Genomic DNA, 22232 nt, shown 5'->3' with positions numbered 1-22232 from the left:
TGGCTGGAGGACCACCCGACTCTACTGCACAGACCCCTGCTCCAAATGACATCACACTCCTGGAAAGGAGATAAGCAAAATATCACAATGTACTATACTTTTATTACAAGAACATTTCCAGTGTATTTACTGTAGATTGTGAACTGCAGTAAATACATATTTCTCAACAACATAATTGATGGTGGCGTGAAATAAAATTTCAGTGATGAATCAATCTGGAAGGTATTCATCCGACCCTCTGTGCCCCATCAGACCCTTTATTGTGTTTTATTGTGCCCAAAAAAACAAAGGTTCAGCAATGGATCGGGCAAGGTCCCGATCCCATTCTTACTGCAATAGACAACTTGCTGAAACAAGTCCATTGACATTGATTTGAAGACTGCTACAATATCTTCTCTCAACACAGAGGAAAAGTCACATTTGTGACAGTGACACTTTCTCATGAGGCATACTTCAAAATGGGTTAAGACATTTTGTTCTCTCTTTCACTTTAAACGAATTCCTCTGGCTGCCAAACTTGCAAAACTGGAATAAGTGCTGTTACACCCTCTAGTCCCGCAACATTATTTTTAATTATTCTTAAAAAACAGCCATGTGAGAGACAGGTGAAGTTCCTATGTGACTGCAAATTATAGGTATAGTCATAATTCATCAGAACACGCAGTATATATAATTAAAGGGTATATTTAGTTTTGCACACACATACAATCGCATGCATCTATACTTGTGTGAGCATGTTTGGCCATAATAAATGTCACAAATAACATTAGTCATGTCATTTGTGACAGTGACACTTTCTCATGAGCCATACTTCAAAATGAGTTAAGACGTTTTGTTCTCTCTTTCACTTTAAACGAATTCCTCTGGCTGCCAAACTTGCAAAACTGGAATAAGTTCCTTGTAATAAATCATTTTTTAGAAGGTTTGGATTTCCAGGTTATGAAAAAACATCCTTTGACTGGATTAGTATTATCTGATGATTTTGTGTTTTTTTTTTTTTTTTTTTTAGCTCTTTAGAAAGACCACAAGTCACAAGTTACTGTTTCCTTCTTTTCACTTTCCACTGCAGCTGAACAGAAAAACACTGTCCGTTGAGGCTCAATGAGGGAATTTTTATTAAAGATTGTAATTATGCAATCTATCTATCTAACTATCAACAATTTACTCAGTGCACAATGTTCATACCCAGTAGAAACGATGGCCAAAGTAGACCCAAGACCCAACTTGTAATTAACTACATTTCCATTAAGAATGCTGCAATATATGTCTCTTTATTTGATATGTGTATGTACGCAGTATTAACCACAAGCCTGGAACCTATTTGTGGTGGTCAACATGGTGGTGGAAGTGTTGTGTGCTGTGGAGAACAGTAAGATCTTTAAAAGTTAACAGTGAATTAACATCGTAATCATCTGCGGACATCTTCTGGATATGCTCCATCCAAGAAAACTTTTCATCTGCACATCTGCATTTTCGTGAGATTTTAATAAGTTGCCATCCAAATAAAAGTCTGCACACACACACACAAACACACATTCAATAAACATACAGCATGTATACATATATGAAGAAATATGGAGTTGAGATCCAAAGATACACACATTTGCATACAAGCAGAAACTTCGATATGCCACTGGAGAGCAGCAAAAGCATATTAAAGAAATGATAATTAGGTGAAAACTGTAGACATACCTACACACTTAAACCACACATGAAGCAAAGACACAACCTCTGACGCATGCTGGTGTCTTAGAAAACCTGAAATGGTGTTTATGCTTTGATGCTCTGGTACATCAACACACTCTCTATACAAACAAACTGAAGAGGCCACGGGTTGTTAGTTTTAGCCTCAAGAGGTGTTTCTTTATGATGCCGCAACAAATCAAAACAATGTAAAAACATACTGTGTGCTATTATAAACACTAGAACATAAGTTTCAACATTAAACTGCACGTGTCAACTGAATCAAATCCAGTCTCTAGAACAGGATCAAAAGGATTTAAATTTTTTATTACAGATTTATAGAACAATAAATGGTTTAAAACTGAAATACATGGCAACAACAGCACATGTAGATACAGAGACCAGTAGCTAACTAAAACTTTGACACATTTTTGTTTTAATTTGCTATTTTTTCACCTTTATTACTGAAGCACGTATTACTTATGACAGAAATACACTCATCAGTGTTGGAAAAGGAAGTGCAGGGATTGGATTAAGTGCAGCAGACCTTGAAACAATCACTGCCAACAACGTCTCCCGAACACCCAGCCAAAACATCACAAATTTGCATGAAATGTGCTGTATCAGCATAAAAAAAAATGGTTTCAGTGTCTCAAATGTGATGATTAATGCTCTCTTTCTCAAACTTTAGTAAACTCAATATTTTGGGGTTTTGAACTGACATTTGAACCTTTGACTCTAGAAAATTATAACAATTAGACAAAATGATTGAGAAAATCATTGCCAGAGTAAAATTAAAACACAAAGTATACAGACTGTAAAAATGTGGCATTTACACATATACAGTATACAGTATGTGAGGTTTCATATCTTTGTACATTCATTCATTCAACCTTTATTCATACAGGGAGGCCCAATGAGAGCAGAATCGCTCCCTTTTGTATGGGTGCCCTCTGTACACAGGACAATAAAAACAAGTGTCACAAAAGCAAAAGCTACACATTTAGACAAACATTAAAACTGCAAATAAAACATAAAGATAAAGAGGCAAGAGGATAAGAACAGGAGTAAACCAGCAGTAAACACATTTGAATGCAACAATATAGAATAAAAAACAAGTTAACTGCAAAATCTACACTTCACAAAATCATTTTGTCAAGACAGTGGTTAGTCAGTGGTTAGTGGTTAGTCTTTGAGTAATTTTACATCTTGTAAAATTACAGTGGCATACTTGCTAAATTTGATTCAGCTCCTGTTTTGGTTGCTTTAATATTGCAGCTATATTTCACATTTTATTCTTCAGGTTGAGGCACTTTTCAAGGCCCAGATAATCAGGAAATGAAAAATGCCTCATAGTTGAGCTAAACAATGAGTAACTCTGAATGATGTAAAAGATAGAGTTAGCCTGAGGGTTAATGCTGTTATTCTTGACATTATTATTATTATTTACAGTTGGTTTCAGGCTCTCTTCAAATTACTCTTAAGTTTCCTTGTTGTCTTTAGTTTTTTTTTTAACTGCTGTAAAGTGGAAATATGTAAACACAGACAGGAGTAGAGACATAAAACATATAGAATAGACAGACAAGCAATGTATACCATGCAGGCACACCTCTATTAAAATGCTGTTGAGCACTGCTCAGGGCTTGTTGGTTGTTCCAACTCTCCAGGCTGACAACTAATGAGAGTCTACTTTTAAGGTTGTGGTTCCTGAACGCACTCTTTGGTCTGTGCACACTGTTGACACCATTAAAAAGCAGAGAAGACCCACCTGTTTACACTGGCCTTTGTTCAGTCTTTTTTCCTTTACGAACATACCATAGCTGTATTTTATGTGTTGCTTTTGTGTATTATGGTAATACACTTTATGACATCTGCTTGACATTGGTAAATATAAATAATTTTTACATACTTAGCCTACTATTTAAACTCATTCCTGGATTTTTCCAGTGAAATTTCCTTGTTGCTGTCGAGTTCTTCCAGAAGGCACAAGTTTTCTGCTGGACTTAGGCCCCAAACATGCTCCGGTGAATATACACTCTTATCAGGAAACTGATGTGTTTGCTCATTGTTTCATCTGTACACTTTGATCCAGAGCAAGATATCTGGACACTACTGATATTTCCATGAAATATTTTATGGATAATAAATATTGTCTGCTATAATGGTTAAAAGTGTTGAGATGATCAGATGATAATCTTGATTAAAGCTGCAAGCAGCGTTGAACAGGCCCTGGCGCCTTTGCGCACTTCGGGCCACGACGTAATCAAAGGTCTTCTGTCACAGGCATGTAGATGTTTTCAGACCCAGGCTGTTTTCAGACAATGCAAGGAGATAAACATCACTTCCTTTGTCCACTGTTTTGCCTGCTGCTGGGGCTGCTTCGCTGAAATTTCGTGGGGGGCGCTATTCAGCCAGTTTGCATCACTGATGAAATATTGTTATGTAGATGTGTTCAGGCCGTGACTCTTATCAAACATGTAAAGTTTGGTGCAGGCTGGAGCATGTACAATAAAGTTATAGCAACTTTCTCTGTCATGGAGAAGCATCAGATCTCAATGGTGCAAGGATGAGAATTTTCTGCAGGGTGAGACATGAGTCTGTCTTGCTCACACCTGTGGCATCAAAATTATGCAAGTTTTGGGCCCATTCACTTGAATTTCAATTAGTAAGGAAAACTCTTGATGAGTTTGTGTGTAAAACAAATTAATTTCCTAATTTTCATCGAGTTTATTTTTAGAAAAGTAAAGACTTTTAACTTACATGACCTGGTCAAAGTTTGATTGAAATGTATGTGTGTAGAGACAATAAGTAACTGCAGCTGGACACAGAAAAATACTCATATATTTGAATGGAGAGTGTGAGCAAACCGCTAGGTGCTTGGGCCCTTATAAAGGAAAAACTGCAGTACAGAGCTACAAATTTTTGTTTTGATTTTATTTTTCTGCAACATGTTATCACTAAACTGTCACTCTCACTCAATGAGCTCCATTCAACCCCCACACCCATCCCTCCCCCATTCTCTCTCTCTCTCTCTCAGTTGGAGAGGAGAATGTCGCTCTTCTTGTGAAATGTCCTCATAAATCCCATGACTTCGGCCAAATCCTACATTAAAAATTAAATTTTTTGTAGGAAATTTCGTCGCAAATCCATTAATACAGGTTTCAAAGTGGTCAGAGTTATAGTTTAGACATCAGAACCATTTGTTTGACACAAAGTCCATGCCCAGAGATTGCCTCCCCTTTGGTTTACATTGTAAGGTGTGATGTGGCAACTTTCAGGGCTTATAATATCTAAACCGTTCGAGTTATTACAAAGTTTTTAACAACTTTTGTTCAGCACAGTGTCATAAGTCATAAATTCAAGTTTGAAGTTGATACCATTAACGCCCTAGGAGGAGATAGCATTTCTTGGGGGTCCAAAATTGGTATTTTGATGAGCATATTGCAGGCTTCCTGTTGGATTTAGGTGAGGGGTGTCAGCATATGATTTGTAGGTCTTGATGAGACAAATAATTGAGTTTTGGTTTGATCTCTCTACGACATTCCTATGGCCATATGGCCATGGTGGCCATATTGGATACATAGGTGGTGCTCTCGAGCACATTTTGGCACTTTGGAGGTTAATTTTTACATTTTATCAAATTTTTCACCTGATGTGGCTGCCAAATTTGATGAGTTTTTTTAGCATGTTTAGGGGGTCAAATTTAGGGTTGAAGTGGCGAAATAATAAAGAAGAAACAAACAAACAAACACAGGAAATACAATAGGGGCTCAGGGGCTCAGGCCCTAATAATTTTAGTATACAGAATTGTGGAAGTAAGATCACTGCTACTTTGCTTTTTTTTCTGTGTGCATGTCACTTGCCCAGTCCTTTTCTTCCATCCTGGCTTAGGCCCAAATAAGGTGACATTCTGGGTCTTGGTGTAAGCAGAACATGTTAAAGGTGCAAAGGCCATATAAGGCTTGGGGCTCTTGGTTTCCTGAGTCCTGGGGAGGTGTGCCTCTTGTCTAACATGAATGTGTATGTACATAAATGTCTTGTGGCTGTGTGCCATTGGCTGTAGTCATATAAGCTGTTACATTGACCAATCACAGATCACTTCTCTGTTCCTTCTGGAACTTTAATAGATTAGGTTTGCTCTTTGTTCGTTGAGACAAGCTGATGAAAAAGGCAGCATAAAGAGCATTAAACAGGCAGCATAAAAAAAGAATTGATTAATTGCAGCTCTAAAGTTCAATTAAAAGCCATCTTTGGCCAACACTTTGTCAAGATATTTACAAAACTATTGCCCGTACAGTACTCCAATACAATGTGAATATTCATACTCCCCAGAGGATGAATCCTTGTACTTTTAGTAAACTGTTGATGTTTCCTCTAGTGCCATCAAACAACATTTCTACTTAGAGACGAGTAATGTTACAATCTTATGTGCAGATCGCTCCTCAGAGGATGAACCTTCTTTTTTAGACTCTCCATGAGCTTTGAACTTCCTTAGGATATTTTACTTTTTTTGCCTCACAACTGGTAAAGCTTTTCATCTTAGACTGATGGACAACTGAGAAACATTGCTGAAATGCGTTCAGTGTAGACATGGTGGAACACTTCAACATTGAGGGAAGTAACGACTGTTGCAGCCACTAGGTACCACTAGACTTACTCTAACTCTCAAGAGTTTGATTAATGAAAAAATCTTTCTAATGATGTACCCAGTTGGGTATACTCCTTGCGTAATGATGCTGACGCTGCATGAAGACTCCCAGGTCTATATTACAGTCCAGTCCCAGTCATTTGTGGTGGCATAATTACCTCAGACACACATCCAGGTCATTATTCAACCTCTGCTCCATTTGACTTATGCCAGTTGTTTGTCCCTCCCTCATTTCCAACAACTTGCCCATCACCTTCACCTCTCTTTTCTGACTCCACATGGGTGGAATACTGTTCCCACCTCAGTCAGACCTGGAGAGTGTCTCCCTGTTCTCACACTTTCCCAAAATTAAAACCTCAAGTTTGCATACTATGTATGCCTCCACAGAAACAACACATCTAATACGCATATTTGACTGCTGCAAACAGGAATGGTTACTTTTTTATTTACATTTCCTGGTTAATAGTGTATTAATTGTAGTTTTTCTTAAACTAATTGGCTAATAGGAATCTAAGTTTAACCACTTTCATATGCTGGGACAGAGTGATTCTGTTCACCTGGATCGACTGCACCCACTACTCTGGGTGTTGTCATTTGATGACGAGCCTGGCTATAAACCTGCTCAGGTGTGATGAGTCATAGCTACAGGTGCTAACCTTAATAAGCTGCCTTTCAATCAACGTTATTCCATTTGCAACAATCATCATGGAGGAAGACAGAGATATGCCCAAGTAAGTATATGCTCAAAAATTTTTTTTTTTAAATTAAATAAACTTGCCAGAAAGCAGTTTATTTAATTAATAATCATAAAAATAACAATGAAATTTTAAACATATAAAAATAATGGAATATTATTAATTTTGGTTGTTTATAGTTAACTCACACCTAATTCACTTCATTCTTTTAATGTTGTAAAATTGTTGTAGTTTTATATTTTTTATTAGTTGCAATTATTTAAATTTTAATATAATGTAAAAAAGTTACGCACTTTTAAAGCAGAAAATGTCGAAGATATTCATTCCTTTTTACTTTAGATTTTTATTATTTTGAGGAATTCACAATTGGAAAAAAGTGATTGCAGATATGGAAAGAAAAATTTATTGGATTACATTTATACATACAAGTCATTTGCAGTATTTTCAAATAATACACTTTTTAAAAAACTGTATAGGCTATTTTTTAACATTACTATGGTTTCCACTTCATATCTATCTATATCTACATCTATATCTATATCTCTATGCTTATCTATATCTATCAATATTTTTATACTGTATGTACCTGTATTTAACTATTTATTACATAATGTATTATTATTTTTAATTATATCTATATTTGTTATCTTACTAATTTTCTACCTACGCTCCTACCTCAGACTTTGACATTTTGGTATCTTTAATCAGGAGGTCGTGGGATACCTGTCGAGAGGTCCCAGTCATCGAAGATGAACATACGCCCTGGAAACTAATAAAGCTGCTGAAGTTAATCTCATTATGTGCAGTCGCTGTGTTTGTCTTCGGATTGGCGCTATGTAGCAAGGTTTCTTATTTTCATTCATATATTTTTCATTAAAATATATGTATTTTTATGATTATGATTATGGTGATGATGATGATTTTTTAATAATAATAATAATAATAATACTAATAATAATAATAATAATAATAATAATAATAATTATAATTATTATTATTATTATTATTATTATTATTATTATTATTATGCTGTTATCTAATATTACCTTCATTTTCATCAGTTTCTTTCTTTGTTGATTCCTTGAGGTAAATTATTCTTTGAATTCCCTCACACCAAAGAGATGTAAGAGAAGAGAATAAACTTCTAGAGATTACATGTATACAGTTTCATGATTTAGAACACTTAAGGATATTACCAAGAGAGTCTGAGTCCTGTAGTTCAGTTGAAGAAATGCTACTTGTAGTGAGAAATTCAAAAATTGTTATCTAATGTAAAAGCAGGAAAAGTCTGTTAAATTAGTTAATCTATCATTTTGGATATCAAAGATATTTTTGTCACAGATTTCATCTGCTAAGGGTTAAGGTCTCAGCTCACCCAGTTTCAGCAGTACATTGTCAACAACTTCATCACTGACTTCCTCACAGTGGATTTCCTCACAGTTCCTCTTTGTCATTTTCTGATCACTGCAGACTGGACAAGTACAGACCAAAGAAAGAGCAAAAGGTCAATGATTTCACCTTTGAGGCTCATATCTACTTTGATGATGCATTCAATGCTGTTGAAGGGCATCACGGGTCTGAACTCAACGAATATGCAACAAGCCTTGTGAAAATCCTCGCAGAAGTTTACGGGTACGAACCATCTTACAAATTATCTACAATGATGGTGCATTAAGCTTTAAGTCTTAAAGATTACCACAGGTTATAGATTGTAGCTTAACAAAAGTAGTAGTTAACACATTTTTCATGAAGTACAAATCACTATTACCTGTTCTCTGTTATCAGCAACTTCATGAACATTGATGAGAAATTCTTCAGAGAGCAGCAGCAGATCCCTGATCAGAAGATCATAAGGACGCCGTATGGAGGTCGTCTTGTGGTCACCATGCCTCATGGCAACATCATTGTGGTCCACTTCAAGGACAAAGAGCTCATCCGCCACAAGAAGAGGTGGTCTCAGGTAGGAAACTGACTTGCTGGAGACTCATATGAACTTATGAAATCTTTTCTACTCAACAATGCACCGTTAGACGTATTTGTTTTAACTGTTATTTGATATTTCCTAGGTCATGTACCTTTACTATCTTTTGGGCTGGAAGCTCATGACCAAATACTACGGACGTTGGCAGAAAGGAGAGGACGAGAAAGAACTGCAAGCAGAGGTCCAGGTGAGAAAAGAAGAAAGGAACATGCAAGAACACACAGCCAACTTTTCACACACTGTAAATGTTGTAAATATATTTTGTGAACTTTTTAATGAGCATTTACAGTATTTCTCAATGAAATGACTGCAGCATAAATGTAAGACAGAGCAAACTGTGCCTTTTCCTTCAGAAAGAGAAGCACAACACCTACCTCCTTGCTTTGGATGGAGACACAGACTTCCAGCCGGCTGCTGTTATGTTCCTCATCGATCGTCTGAAAATGTACCCACGTGTTGGGGCAGCATGTGGCAGGATTCACCCCACTGGTTCAGGTTGGCACATAGTACAATAAAACAATAAACTGTTGAGAGGTTTAACAGAGAGGGGTTAAGGTTAGAGCTTTAAGCATGAATAACAAATACCTCTTAGCAACCATTGTACCTGAAAAACCAACAGTCACTAGCATTGTTGCACTGAGGTTAATAAAGCTTCTGTATTTCCTGGGCAGGTCCTGCAGTATGGTTTCAGAAGTTTGAGTATGCCGTCAGCCACTGGCTACAGAAGACGGCGGAGCATGTTATTGGCTGCGTGCTATGCAGCCCCGGCTGCTTCAGCTTGTTCAGAGCAGAGGCACTTATGGACGACAATGTGATGAAGAGATACTCTACCAAGTCCATGGAGGCGAGCCACTACATTCAGTATGACCAAGGTAATGGATGCCGTTTCTTAGACTTCCTGTCTCGGAACTCAGTCTTGATGACATCCCTCATGATTCGTCTCTTCTTCCTATATTTAAACTAATTCTCTGTACCCTGCAGGTGAGGACCGCTGGCTGTGTACTCTGCTGCTGAAGCAGGGATGGAGAGTGGAGTACAATGCAGCATCTGATGCCTACACTAATGCCCCGGAGGACTTCAAAGAACTGTACAACCAGGTAGAGGGACTGATCAAAATCTCACTAGCTGTGATGCAGCAAACCATAGATTACACACGAAGAAAAAAAATAACAAATTTCTTTCTAAAATCTACATATCCAAATCATTTAGATTTCAGGCTGTAGATCTCACTAGTTTAAAGTCATTATTTAGCCAGAAAAATTGTGCCCCTCTGCAGTGCTTGTATTTTTCACGTCATTTAATCACATTATCATATTAGTCATGCTAATAGCTCTTTGCACCATCAGCGTCGACGTTGGGGACCGTCCACAATGGCCAACGTTGTGGATCTGCTGGGAGCCACCAGCCTGATTTCCAAGAGGAACCAATCCATATCCAAAGTCTTCATGTTCTACCAGCTCTTTGCCATGACATCAGCTGTACTGGCGCCCGCGACCATCTGCCTTTTGATCGCAGGTTAGGCTCATTTTTGTAGATGAGGACAAAATATTTTGTGAACTATAATTTTGAGATCAACCAGACTTTTATTGAAATGTATTCAAATAAAATGCAAGTAGAATATGTAAAACTCAGGCCCATCTATTGTGTATTTCAGGAAGTTTGGCTATCATCTTCAACATCAATTCGAGCAGCGCTCTGGTCCTGTCTGTGATACCTCCTGCCATCTACCTGGGTCTTTGCTTCAAGCTCAAAACAGACACTCAGATCATTATTGCAGAAGTCATGAGTGTCATATATGCATTTCTAATGTTGGTGGTGTCAATGTCCACTATAGGTGAGTTAAATGTAAACAGGTATGACTATGCAGACATTAATGTACCTACTTTAGACATGAAGACCTGCTTAAAGCTCCTTTAATCCTAAGATTGCTCCACCCATCTACTTTCCATCAGGCTCAATGGTAAAGGACAAAACCATCTTGACACCCAGCAGCATCTTCATCGTGTCCATGGCGATCATTTACATCATTACTGCGATAATGCATCCACAGGAATTTCTACTGTTGTTCCACGGCTTTCTCTACATCATCTGCATACCCAGCTCCTACCTCCTGCTTACTATTTACTCCATGGTCAATATGAACAACGTGTCCTGGGGCACCAGGGAGACAAAGCCTGCCGCTGGAGCCGCCCCTCCTACAACCACAAAGCCACAAACACCAGCCCAGAAAGGTAGATAGCAGATTAAATTAAGATAACATAAAAAATAGAGACACATGACTTTATTCCATTCAAAGAGTAACACCAAACAAGTATTCATGCTTGAGCTTACTGAACATAAACCAAGTTTCATCCCTGCAGCCAAAAATACCTTCAAACATTTCTTCTCATGGGCCAAATGTTGTAAAAAATCCAGCTGCAGAACTAATGGAGAACAGCTCACTGTCAGCCAGGACAACCTGGTCCCAGAGCCCACACAGCCTGAACCTCATCCCCAAAACACTATTGTGGAGGACATAAAGATCTCTGAGGAAGACCAGAGGTATTTTTCTTAAGTTGTAACACCAATTGAAATATAATGTGTCACCTATAAAAAGTATGAGATCATACTGATAATCTTTCTGATTGTGTTTCAGGCAAGAGGAGCCTTCTTTTGATTGTCCTGCCCAGTGTAAGTCCCAATGATTTGGCAAAAATCAGTCTTAATCTGCCGCAAAAATGTTGATTTCAAACACACTCTCAGATGTCATGTTGTCTAATATTCTCCTGTGTTGCTCTTCTCTTCAGGTTGGGTCACAGACTTACAGACTTTGTCTGATGACATGCACCTGCAGGAGGACACGCTCACACAGGTGCATATGTCTTGTTTTATCATTTTAGTGCGATTATCTGCCTCAAATTATATTTTAATCACCTTTGTGTTTTTTTTGTAATTTTCTGTGTCTAAGCATGTAAAAATATTAAAACATACCCCAACTGCCTTATTTTATTCTTCTGTGGTATGCTTCATTCATTTGACGCGTATTTTATACTGTTGCTGCTAAACTCAAACAGTGACAGTGATAATATATCTTTGGGAATACCAGTAAATAAATACACAAAGCTAGTTCCCTGCCCTACCTATATGAGTACACAGCTTAAATATGATGTATGTTTAGAATAATGATTTGAGCTGTGTGTTTCTCTGCAGGAAGAGGAGGCATTCTGGAAAGAGCTGCAGGAAAAGTACCTGAAACCTCTGCCTGATGACAAAGAGAGACAGAAAAAAATCGCCAGTGACCTTAGAGAGCTGAGAAACAAGGTACAGTCAGTGTGAGGAACTGTTACATACTTAACAGGAAACCAATGTGCAATGTAATTAAATGAATCTTATCTTTGTCATAACACACAGATAAACTTCGCCTTCTTCACCGTGAATGCCATGTGGCTGGTGGCGACCTTTACCCTCCAGATCTTCAACATGTCCTTGTCCATCCAGATCCCCAAATTCAACCTCCAACTGCAATACACCGGAGAAAACGTTGTGATCGATCCCATTGCCTTCATGTTCATTCTGGGCTTCGCTGTGTCAATTGTGATTCAGTTCCTTGCCATGCTGTACGAAAGGTACAAAACACCAAATCACTGTTCTCCTCTCAACATTTTTGATGCTCACAATGTTAAAAATGTTAAAAATATAACTTTTCTGTTCTGTTTTTATCCAGAATATACACCCTGATCCATTACATAGCCTTTATGGACACAGAGCCCAGAGAATCAAAGCCTGAGAGCCAAGATTCATACCTACCAGGCAAAAAGGTAAACTACTACTGATATTATAACTATAAAAAGTGTTACTGTTACTACTGCTACTACTGTTGCTACTTTTTTCACTTCTACTCAACACTCACAGTTACTACAGTTACTACTACAAACACTTGTACTGATACTAGAATTACCAGTAATTATCAGTCTTTGGTTTTATAGTACTGCTGGCAAATGGCACAAAGCTGTGTCAGAAAACTTTGTGATTTTCTATACTATTCAGTTATTTAAAGATAAGATTCAGACATACATTTTCAACTCAGGTCATATTTAAATGTTGTTCCAAATAATTAACTTGACTATTGAGAAACTGCAAATGAAGTCCAGTAAAGCAATCATTTAGGCCTCAAAGCAACAATAAAAAATGTTTAAAAAACTGACAGAATAATCATACACATCTTTGTTTTCTAACAATTCAACAAGGGTCACCCATCATGCTTTCTACTGGTAACTCTATCCACATTTGCACAGCGAGCAGCTGAGCAAAATACAGTCAATCAACCCCTTACTTGATTTGTGACCACTTTTGGCACAAACGAAGACACCTGTCTGATTGATGAGCTTCTAACTTTTGAAAACAACATTTTTGAAAGTCTTGTTGAGTTTGAAAAGCAGGAGCAGAACTAACTAAACTAACAAAACCCAAACAGTGAGTTCACAGTCATAAATGATTGTAAACCACATTCCAACATAGTTTTGGGTGAAACACAGTGGGCGTGTCCTTGATTTTAATCTCCACAAAGGACAACATGATTAGGATTTACAACTCACCAATTATCCAGGCCTGTGCTACATAAGACACTAATAACAGTAGAGAGCATTTAATTGTCTCCAGTGGAGACTTAATGTACTGACATACGTCAAACTGCACCCTTATGCTACTGTCACTAGATTAGAACAAATGGTTTAGTCACCTGCTTGTAGTATTCCAGGTGCGGTGGCATTTACGTGTACTGATGTTCATTCAAATTCCTCCTAGGTCAAGTCTGTCTCCAACTCCAACTCAGACTCTGAGCCAGAGGACAGTGATGATGAGATGCCTGTCATGTTGTACAGACGTCACGGCGGTGGCACTCTGGTGTAAACACAGACTTTCTGTGCACCACCCAAACTTTTTAGCACTTTGAAATATTGACTGCATGTGAGATTTTACCAAAAAATGTCCTTATTACGTACTGTATATTATTTATGTTTATGTTTAATTGAGTCATATTTATTCATAAAAAAAGCTTTTATTGAACCAGTTTATCACAAAGTGCTTCAGAGGAAACAAGTGACACATTAAAATGAAACAAAATTAACATCAGGTCACTAAACTGAACATGAATCATGGTGTGACAACGGCTATTTATGAAGGACATGAAGTTACCTTATATATTGTAAATCTTTTAGAATTTTCTTTGAGTTTGCTGATTGTGTGTTCACATTAAAGTGTTTACTGCACCGTGGTATGAATGAAGTTTAGAAAAAGTGCAGAAAATCTGAAAAAGGATGAAACTGGTGGTGAATAAAAACAGGAAAATGTGGCAGGATGTTGGGCAAAACATAACTTGAATCATGACTGTGTGAGTATGTCAAAAATTAGGGATTTGAAAAAAAGTCACTAATAAACTGTCAGACTTTTTGAGAATTAAATGCTGCATTGTATGATGAGAACAGCACAAGGAATGCACTATTTGCACTATCTATGTTATCTATGTTTTTAAATAATCTTGGATCCAAAATATTAAAAAAAAAAAGTGTTGGGCTTTAAGCAACAAATTTTTATGGTTTTCTGAAAGTTTTTTGTGTATTCCACTAGATTGCATGCGATTTCTCCCCAGACAGTCAATAAATGAAATGTTAAATACCACAGCTGCTGTGTTGTGCCCTTATCATCAGCTTAAAATGGGAGATGTAAGATTTAATTGGTAGTTATTAGAGTAATTTGTTGTATTGCCACTGTCATTAAAATATGTGGATATGCATTTAAGCTAAATACTAAATATGTAAAGCTTTGAGTGCCTGGACAGTTTGCTGTGATGTCATGTGTATCAGAGGAGGCACAATGGCCACCAAAACTGTAACAAGCACAAGCTAATATTAGATCCTGATCTTTGTTTGTATTTATTTTTAAATGGCGACAAAAATCAAACTAACCAAAGTCAAATTATATTTTTACGCTACATGTGTAATTTCACCATTTTATGCAATACTACTGTAAGAATTTTGTTTGTTTTGTTGGTCTTTGTATTGCGTCCTTGTTCCTCAATAAAGCACTTTATGCTGAAGTTTTTTAAGTGACTAAACAGATGTTTTTGAGCTGGTTTATTCCAAATACTGCACAAAAATAAACGTTGCTCATTTTGTAGTAGTAAATGGGCAATAGTAAAATGGCTTATGATAGCCAATGGTGGGGGTCATTTATCTAAATGGAACTATCAATTAACACTGGGTGTGAATTGGTCTTCCCATCTTGCTGGCTCTTGTAGCTTGAAGGATCAAAGGTGGTTTGGGTCAGTGGTCTGGTTTGGTGACCATGCAGGAGATAGGGGTTCCTTATCTGATCCTTTCTGTTTGCAGGAGGTTATTCAGTTGGTCTGGTCAGTGAAGAGTTTGGGAAGTTATATATTATTGGCCAGCATTCCTGGGGTATTGAAGAAAGAGCTGGTCTGTTGTTTGAGGCTTGTGCTGTCTGCCTTTGAAACATTACCCTACACGTCACTAGATCCTACCTACTTCCAAAATGCCCACATCTTTCAAGCCTCATACCTTCAGGTGTAACGCAGGCTTTCTGTCAAACATTTTAAGTCTGAAGCCCTGATGACATCATCAGTGTTATTTTTTTCAAACTTAGCAACACTCCTCCAGAGCTACAAAAGACATTGTACCACTGCTGTCAAAAGGTGAGTAGTACTATTCATCTTAAACATAAACTCAACTTCATAAAATGTAAAATTGGTGGAGTGACCCTTTAAACTGATGGCCCCCCCCTTTTTTTTTTAATTCTGTGGTTCATTTGCTCACCATACTGTGGTTTTCCTATTTAAACAGAGTGCAGTGGGATGCTTTTGAAAAGCAATGTGCCCCAAAAAACAAAGGTTTAGCAATGGATCGTGCAATGTCCTGATCCCTATTCTACTAGAATAGACAACTTGCTGTCTTAAAAACAAGCCCATTAATATTGAATCAAAAACACCTACAATATCACCTTTGTGTCTGTGTTGAGACACAGACAAAAAGTCACATTTGTGTCACAGTGACACTTTCTCATAAGGCATACTTCAAAATGAGTTAAGAATTTCTTTTTTTCTTTTTACACAATAAGCCATTTTTAGAAAGTTTGGATTTCCAGGTTGTGAAAAAAAAATCCTTTGATTGGGGATTAGTATAAATAATATAAATTTGGGGATTGTATGAAAGCAGAAATTTCAGTATGCCACTGGAGAGCAGCAAAAGCGCATTAAAGAAATGATAATTAGGTGAACACTCCCGCAGACACACTCACACACTTAAACCACCCATGAAGCGAAGACGCAACCTCTGACGCATGCTGGTGTCTTAGAAAACTTGAATCGGTGTTTGTGCTTTGATGCTCTGGTACATCAACACACCCTCTATACAAACAAACTGAAGAGGCCACGGGTTGTTAGTTTTAGCCTCAAGAGGTGTTTCTTTATGATGACACAGCAAATCAAAATAATGTACAAACATACTGTGTGCTATTATAAACACTAGAACACCAGTTTCAACATTGCACTGCTTGTTAAGTCATTGTGGACTGCATCAAATGCAGTCTCTAGAACAAAATCACTGCACACTGTGTCAAAGGATGTAAAGTTTTATTACAGGTTTATAGAGCAATAAATGGTTTAAAGCTGAAATACATCTCTGATGTGCTTCAGTGCAATACCTCTCAGGTTGTCAGGGTGTAGTTTGCTTTCTGTTCTAATGGTTAGAATACAACATAGTGAAGCAGACTTTGGTTTCTATGCACCACAGATCTGCAACTACCAGAACATCAGAAAATTCATCTAAAATTCATATTACAGCCAAAAACTTAGCAGATTTTGGCTGCTTTTTACTCATTTTGGAACTATTTATTTTTCTTTCTGCAATCGCCTACAATAATTTGTAAATCCTAGCCTGTGTTACTGTGTTTTGTTGCTATATGCATGATTTAATCTAATCTCACAATGTTTTGTTGCTTTTATAGTGTGGATTTTGTGAGGGTGTTTTTTATGTATGTAGGAATTTTTGAGTATTTTAGACATTTTAGTTGTAGTTTTTTTGTCATGTTGGTTGTTATCACCTGACCTCCTTTCACTTGTTGTTTTTCATGTGGCTCTTTCCACAGTTGCTTTTTTTAAGTGTAGCTCCTGCATAAATGCATTCACAGTGTGTGCATGAGCGTTTTTTTGTCCCAGCTGACACTTGGTCCCACATTTTTCAGACTATCTTCAGCACTGATAAACACAAACAACCAGAGAGATAAAGAAGATTAGACTGATGGAGGAACTTGATGAAATGAAATAATGAGTAGAGAAAAATATTACAACTTCATCTGATACAGAAATCATAATAAATGGATATGAAACATGTACACCCTGGAAAAATGACAAAATGAAAACAAACAAAATAAACCTTAAAATTGAACCATGCAGACTAAAATAGTAATGACGTAAGTCTGTCTTCATGTTTTTTTCATAAAGCTCTAAGAGTTCTTCTGGTTTATAGAATAGAATAGAATATATATATATATAATATGTTATTAAACCTCTGATATACACATATTGATTTTAAGAATGCCTGCTCTTGATGGTGACTGATTAAGGTTGATTCGATTCTTGATTCAGTGAGCAACACTTTTGTTTCCTTGAACATTACAGGTGGAATTGTCAACACATTTCCTGGTTATAATTTATTATTATTATTATTATTGTTATTATTGTTGTTGTTGTTGTTGTTGTTGTTGTTATTCCTGGATTTTTTTTCTTTGGCAAATGCAAAAAGAATAAAACATGACACATCTATATTTTTTAGCCCTACATCATAAATAAACAAACAAGACATACAAAAAGCAGACAAAACAACATGTAAGAGGATATAGCATAAATAAATTCAGAACAGACACATAGAATCACACGAAACAGTCAGAACAAAACTGTACATACAGACACACATCAGAACAGAGCAAGTACACTAGACAGCCAATATCTGACATCACATATGGCACTCTGACTTTTGACACTAATGGACAGAGCTGGATGAAAATCTATCAAATATCATGTCGGTACTTCTGTGCCCAACCGTAAGAAAGGCTATTACACTGAGCCCCATTGTTCAAAAACTATTAAAGGTGCCATATTATGCTTTTTGTGATTCTGTTTTTTCCATGTGTTGTTTGCATTGTCCACTCTCATATTTTGGATCGAATTTCAGCTCGAACATGTACAGATGTATTTGAGAAATTGACATTTTGAGTAATGAACAAGAAAAAGTAGTGAAATCCTACTGCTACTTTTTGTTTCATACTTTGTTGACATGGCCTCCCGCCAGAAGTTGGCTGAGTGAGCCCATCAGGAGGAGGGCCTTAAAGACGCAGGAGGTAAAACGGCCTATTTCAGACAGAGGCTGAACTGAGGGGCCGCATAAAGGGCCAGTATAAGATGAATAAGGGATTTTTTAAACTGTAAATCATGCAAAAATATTCCAGTAAATCTCCAAAATAAAAAAATATAGACCTGGAAATGTACATAATATGTCCCCTTTAAAAACACATCAATGAGCCACACTGTTGCACTGGGTGGCATGTTCCCCTCTTTAAAATGAACACACTGTAGTTTATTTTGAGTCAGTCTGACACACATCGTCGTGCTGCTGGAAATACTCAGAGTACCAAATGTGCATTAATCCACTGCTGAAACAGACTGCAACAAACTCAATTTACTCCTCTATGAGTAACGCTGTGTTTGAGTAATCTGTTGTTAAAATGTGCATTTTCAGTAGTCAGTAGGTCAGAAAGCACTGAGAGATGGAAAACATTGCTGGTGTTGACTTTTAAAAGCGTGTTATATCAAAAGAAAAACCAGCATGTTTGAAGAGAATAGACAAATGCAGTGTCATCAGATTATACGGTTCTGTAGTAGTAGGAGTTTCATGTCCTACATTTCTAGACCAAGTGCTACTAAGCTCCAAAGCCAGCAAAACCAGAATAATATCGATAAGAACAGTCACCTTTCATCAGCATACATCAAAATATCATTTGAGACACTCAGGATTCAGTGCTGGTTGGGAAATATCATCTCTGTTGAATTTACCAGTTATTAGCATTCAGTGGTCGATCAGTGGTAAATATTCACTACAGCAAGACCAGCGGAGGCTGTACATTTAGTTAAAAGAATACTCCAAGACCTGTAAACAGACTTTGATGTGTAGTGAGTTCCTCTTTAATAACGGGGCTTCACAGCAGCTATAATCGATTTTTTTTTATAGTAACAGTGTATTAAATTACAATGTACAATGTGAGTGGCTCGAAGTGATGAACCTACAGAATTATGAGCAACTCTGCAGCTTCCCTCAGGAGTAGAGAGCAAAACAGAGCTAAAAGAGTGTGAATATTAGACTTACATTCACCAGATGGACAGAAACACGACTCCAAATGAATGATAATGTTGCTCCTGCTCGATCTAGAAATAAGCAACTTGTTTGCTAACAAGTTCAATTGTTCTGTTCAACGATTGAGAGCTAGTTTCTGCTGATGAATTTGGACAATTTTGAATTGACAGGAACCCCCGCAAGCACCATCAGATTAATTGCTGTGATAGTAGAAGTTTAGGCACAGTTTCAGCCTGACCTTCAAGCCTGACTCTTATGAAACTTCCGTTTGATGTAATTTCCTGGTTACGAAACCACTTTGGGTAATGATCTGTCAAATGCTAATTAAAGAGGTCTTTATGTCTCATTATGGTGCACACCAGGAATGTTGGTTATTCTTTTTAAGTGAAATCACCAGGCAACACTAAAGGAGTAAATCAAATACTGTTAATGTCTGACAGCTTTTGCTCATTTTTTTTCAGTTTCTAATTTTAAAAAAACATCCTACAAATGTTTGGTATTTAATTTGAATATAAAGCAGGCTAAATTGGATGGATAGCAACAGAAACTCGGTTAATATAAACTGCAGTGAACAGGAGGTATTTTAAACATGAATTGTGGAAATCTTGTTTTTATATGTGTCAGAGATTATATCTTTTGGTCATTTTATTAACATAATTAGATGTATACTCACAGTTGTTTTGCTGCAAGTAAATTAAGGCCTTGTATACACCTGGTATTAACATGTGTCTCATGTGATCCGATCACAAGTGGACAGCTTTAAGTACGTCAGCATAACTTCATTGATTATTTAAATCTGCGACACACCAACAGCATTGGTCAGAATCTAATGTTAATTAATGTTTTGTGTTCTTCTATACATCCAAAGCAGTCATCCTCCTGATAAATCCTGAGCTCCATTATGTCGAGCAGTGCAGCAAAACTGAAAACTGTAGTTATCACCTTGACAGGACAGAGGAAACTACCCAGCAACGTTTAGCTTCTGAAATATTTTTTTAGATAGACAAGCGGAAAATTAATGGTTGAATACCTATTCTAATTGTCGATTTGAAGAGGAAAATCGGTTAGGGAAACGGGAAAAACAGCAAAAAAAAACGGGACGTGGGTTACGTTTTTAATCCACATGGAAAAAGAAATAATTTGTTTATCCTGTAACAGCTTTGGATGGAGGGTCCTGTGCTTAGTCTGCCGGAAAATAGAGGACGTTAGTTGAGTAGGTGGTCCTTCAATATGGCCCAGGACGCATTGCGTTTACACTGCTAAATGAATGTGGCCACATGTGGCCCAGACCACCTCTGAATGTGGTCTGCGTCCTCAATGCGTCTTGAGTGTGTTTACACCTGTACTTAGAGCTGTCCACTTGTGATCGGATCACCCGAGACAGATGTTAATACAGGGTGTAAACAGGGCCTAAGTTTTACATGTGAGGTGTAAATGTGTGTGCTCATGCTTTCCATGAATGGGAACTGGTTGTAATCCACTCAGAGGTGGCTGTGTGTATCTTAATGTAAGGAGATAGAGTACCTTTCATTGTCATACTGTATGTCAGTCTTCTCATGTACTGCATGTCTGTTTCAATGTACGATGCAAACAAAAGCTGCCAAAAATAGTTTTGAATTGTGGTATTGTTGTTTGACTGAAGCGAGAAGACGACTTGAGTCCAGTTACAAGGGGAAAAAGATCATATCCTATCTTCACTTTTTCATCTTTCAGTTTACATCCTTTCTCTTGATCAGATGAGGAGCTAAGTTACACCAACTTGCACACTGAAATACAATCATTATATGTGATGGGATGTTTTTTTTATATTCATCGGCATTGATAAGGCGTATTGGTTTTAATTAAAGTAACCTAATTTCTTTCAGTTGAGCCTCACTTGGCAGAGACAAGACAGCTGTTTTGTAGAACATGTTAGCAATCATATAAGAGTACTGAAATCTAGTACTTTCTTAAAGTCTTTATCACTGTGACCATGCCACTCATTATCTTGGACAATTGCATAACTAGTTGCTAGTTCACCAGGGCAGAGAAAGACTATCATGGCTTGAACTTAAGTCAGCTCTTCTAGCTAATATGGATGGCTGCACTACAGTTCTCAGTAGATGGCAAGTACACTTGGTTACTTGGCATTGGATGTAAATTGGTAGGCGATCGTCAACATAAACATAATTCATGTTAGGCTGTGGAACACAGACATCCAAGAATTCATCTTTATTTATCAACTTTTCAACCATTGAAAAACACATCAAACACATAACATTTATTTTTACTAGACCACCAACACTGGTGGATTTGTTGTGACTTTCGACATGTGTTGACAACTTTGAGCACTTAAACAGTTTAAACACAGATGTAGTTTCCTAAACCTTGAAAAGCTTTTGTCTTAACATTACAGTTTGTCTATATATCTATCTTTCTTAAAGCAGTATTTACAAAGTAATATCATTACATTTTACAGAATGTTACATTTACAAAAAAAAGTATTATAGTAAAAATGTCAAAGTGTAATACTGTGAGCTCAAGGCCATGCAATTCAACATGTTACCGCTGCTACACAGCCGAGCAGAAAAGCCATTAAACCTTTAAAGAACAGTGAGTTCAAGCTAAACAGTCTGAATGCACAGACGTTTCCTAGTGATGTGAAAGTAATCTGCAGGGCAAGTACAGCTGGGTTTTATGAGCAGGTTGCTTCGCTAGTTGCTAAGAGTTGACCAGCTGTCCACTCTTTTATTGTCTGTATGCATATCTGCCATAAAAGCCATAAATACTTTATCCCGTTCTGTACTTAGATTTTGGTAATTTAGTTAAAACAACTCAGTCACACA

At 37.2% G+C, this 22232-nt stretch overlaps 1 protein-coding gene across 1 annotated transcript; it reads left to right on the top strand.

Annotated features, from left to right (window-relative positions):
* The first annotated feature begins 8845 nt into the window (after positions 1-8845).
* On the top strand, positions 8846-14943 carry LOC122970323 (chitin synthase chs-1-like). Its single transcript, XM_044336455.1, has 15 exons — positions 8846-8986; positions 9093-9188; positions 9370-9502; positions 9679-9879; positions 9989-10104; positions 10354-10522; positions 10662-10841; positions 10960-11238; positions 11368-11548; positions 11643-11677; positions 11794-11858; positions 12197-12307; positions 12398-12612; positions 12711-12804; positions 13790-14943. The coding sequence occupies exons 1-15, from the start codon at positions 8912-8914 to the stop codon at positions 13892-13894; spliced, it is 2055 nt and encodes a 684-aa protein (XP_044192390.1). The 5' UTR covers positions 8846-8911; the 3' UTR covers positions 13895-14943.
* The last annotated feature ends 7289 nt before the right edge of the window (positions 14944-22232 follow it).

The sequence above is a fragment of the Thunnus albacares genome, chromosome 19 (assembly GCF_914725855.1).
Source record: "Thunnus albacares chromosome 19, fThuAlb1.1, whole genome shotgun sequence".
In the NCBI taxonomy this organism is placed as follows: Eukaryota; Metazoa; Chordata; class Actinopteri; order Scombriformes; family Scombridae; genus Thunnus; species Thunnus albacares.
Note: the sequence above shows the minus strand (reverse complement) of the source record. Positions and strands in the feature narration are given on the sequence as shown.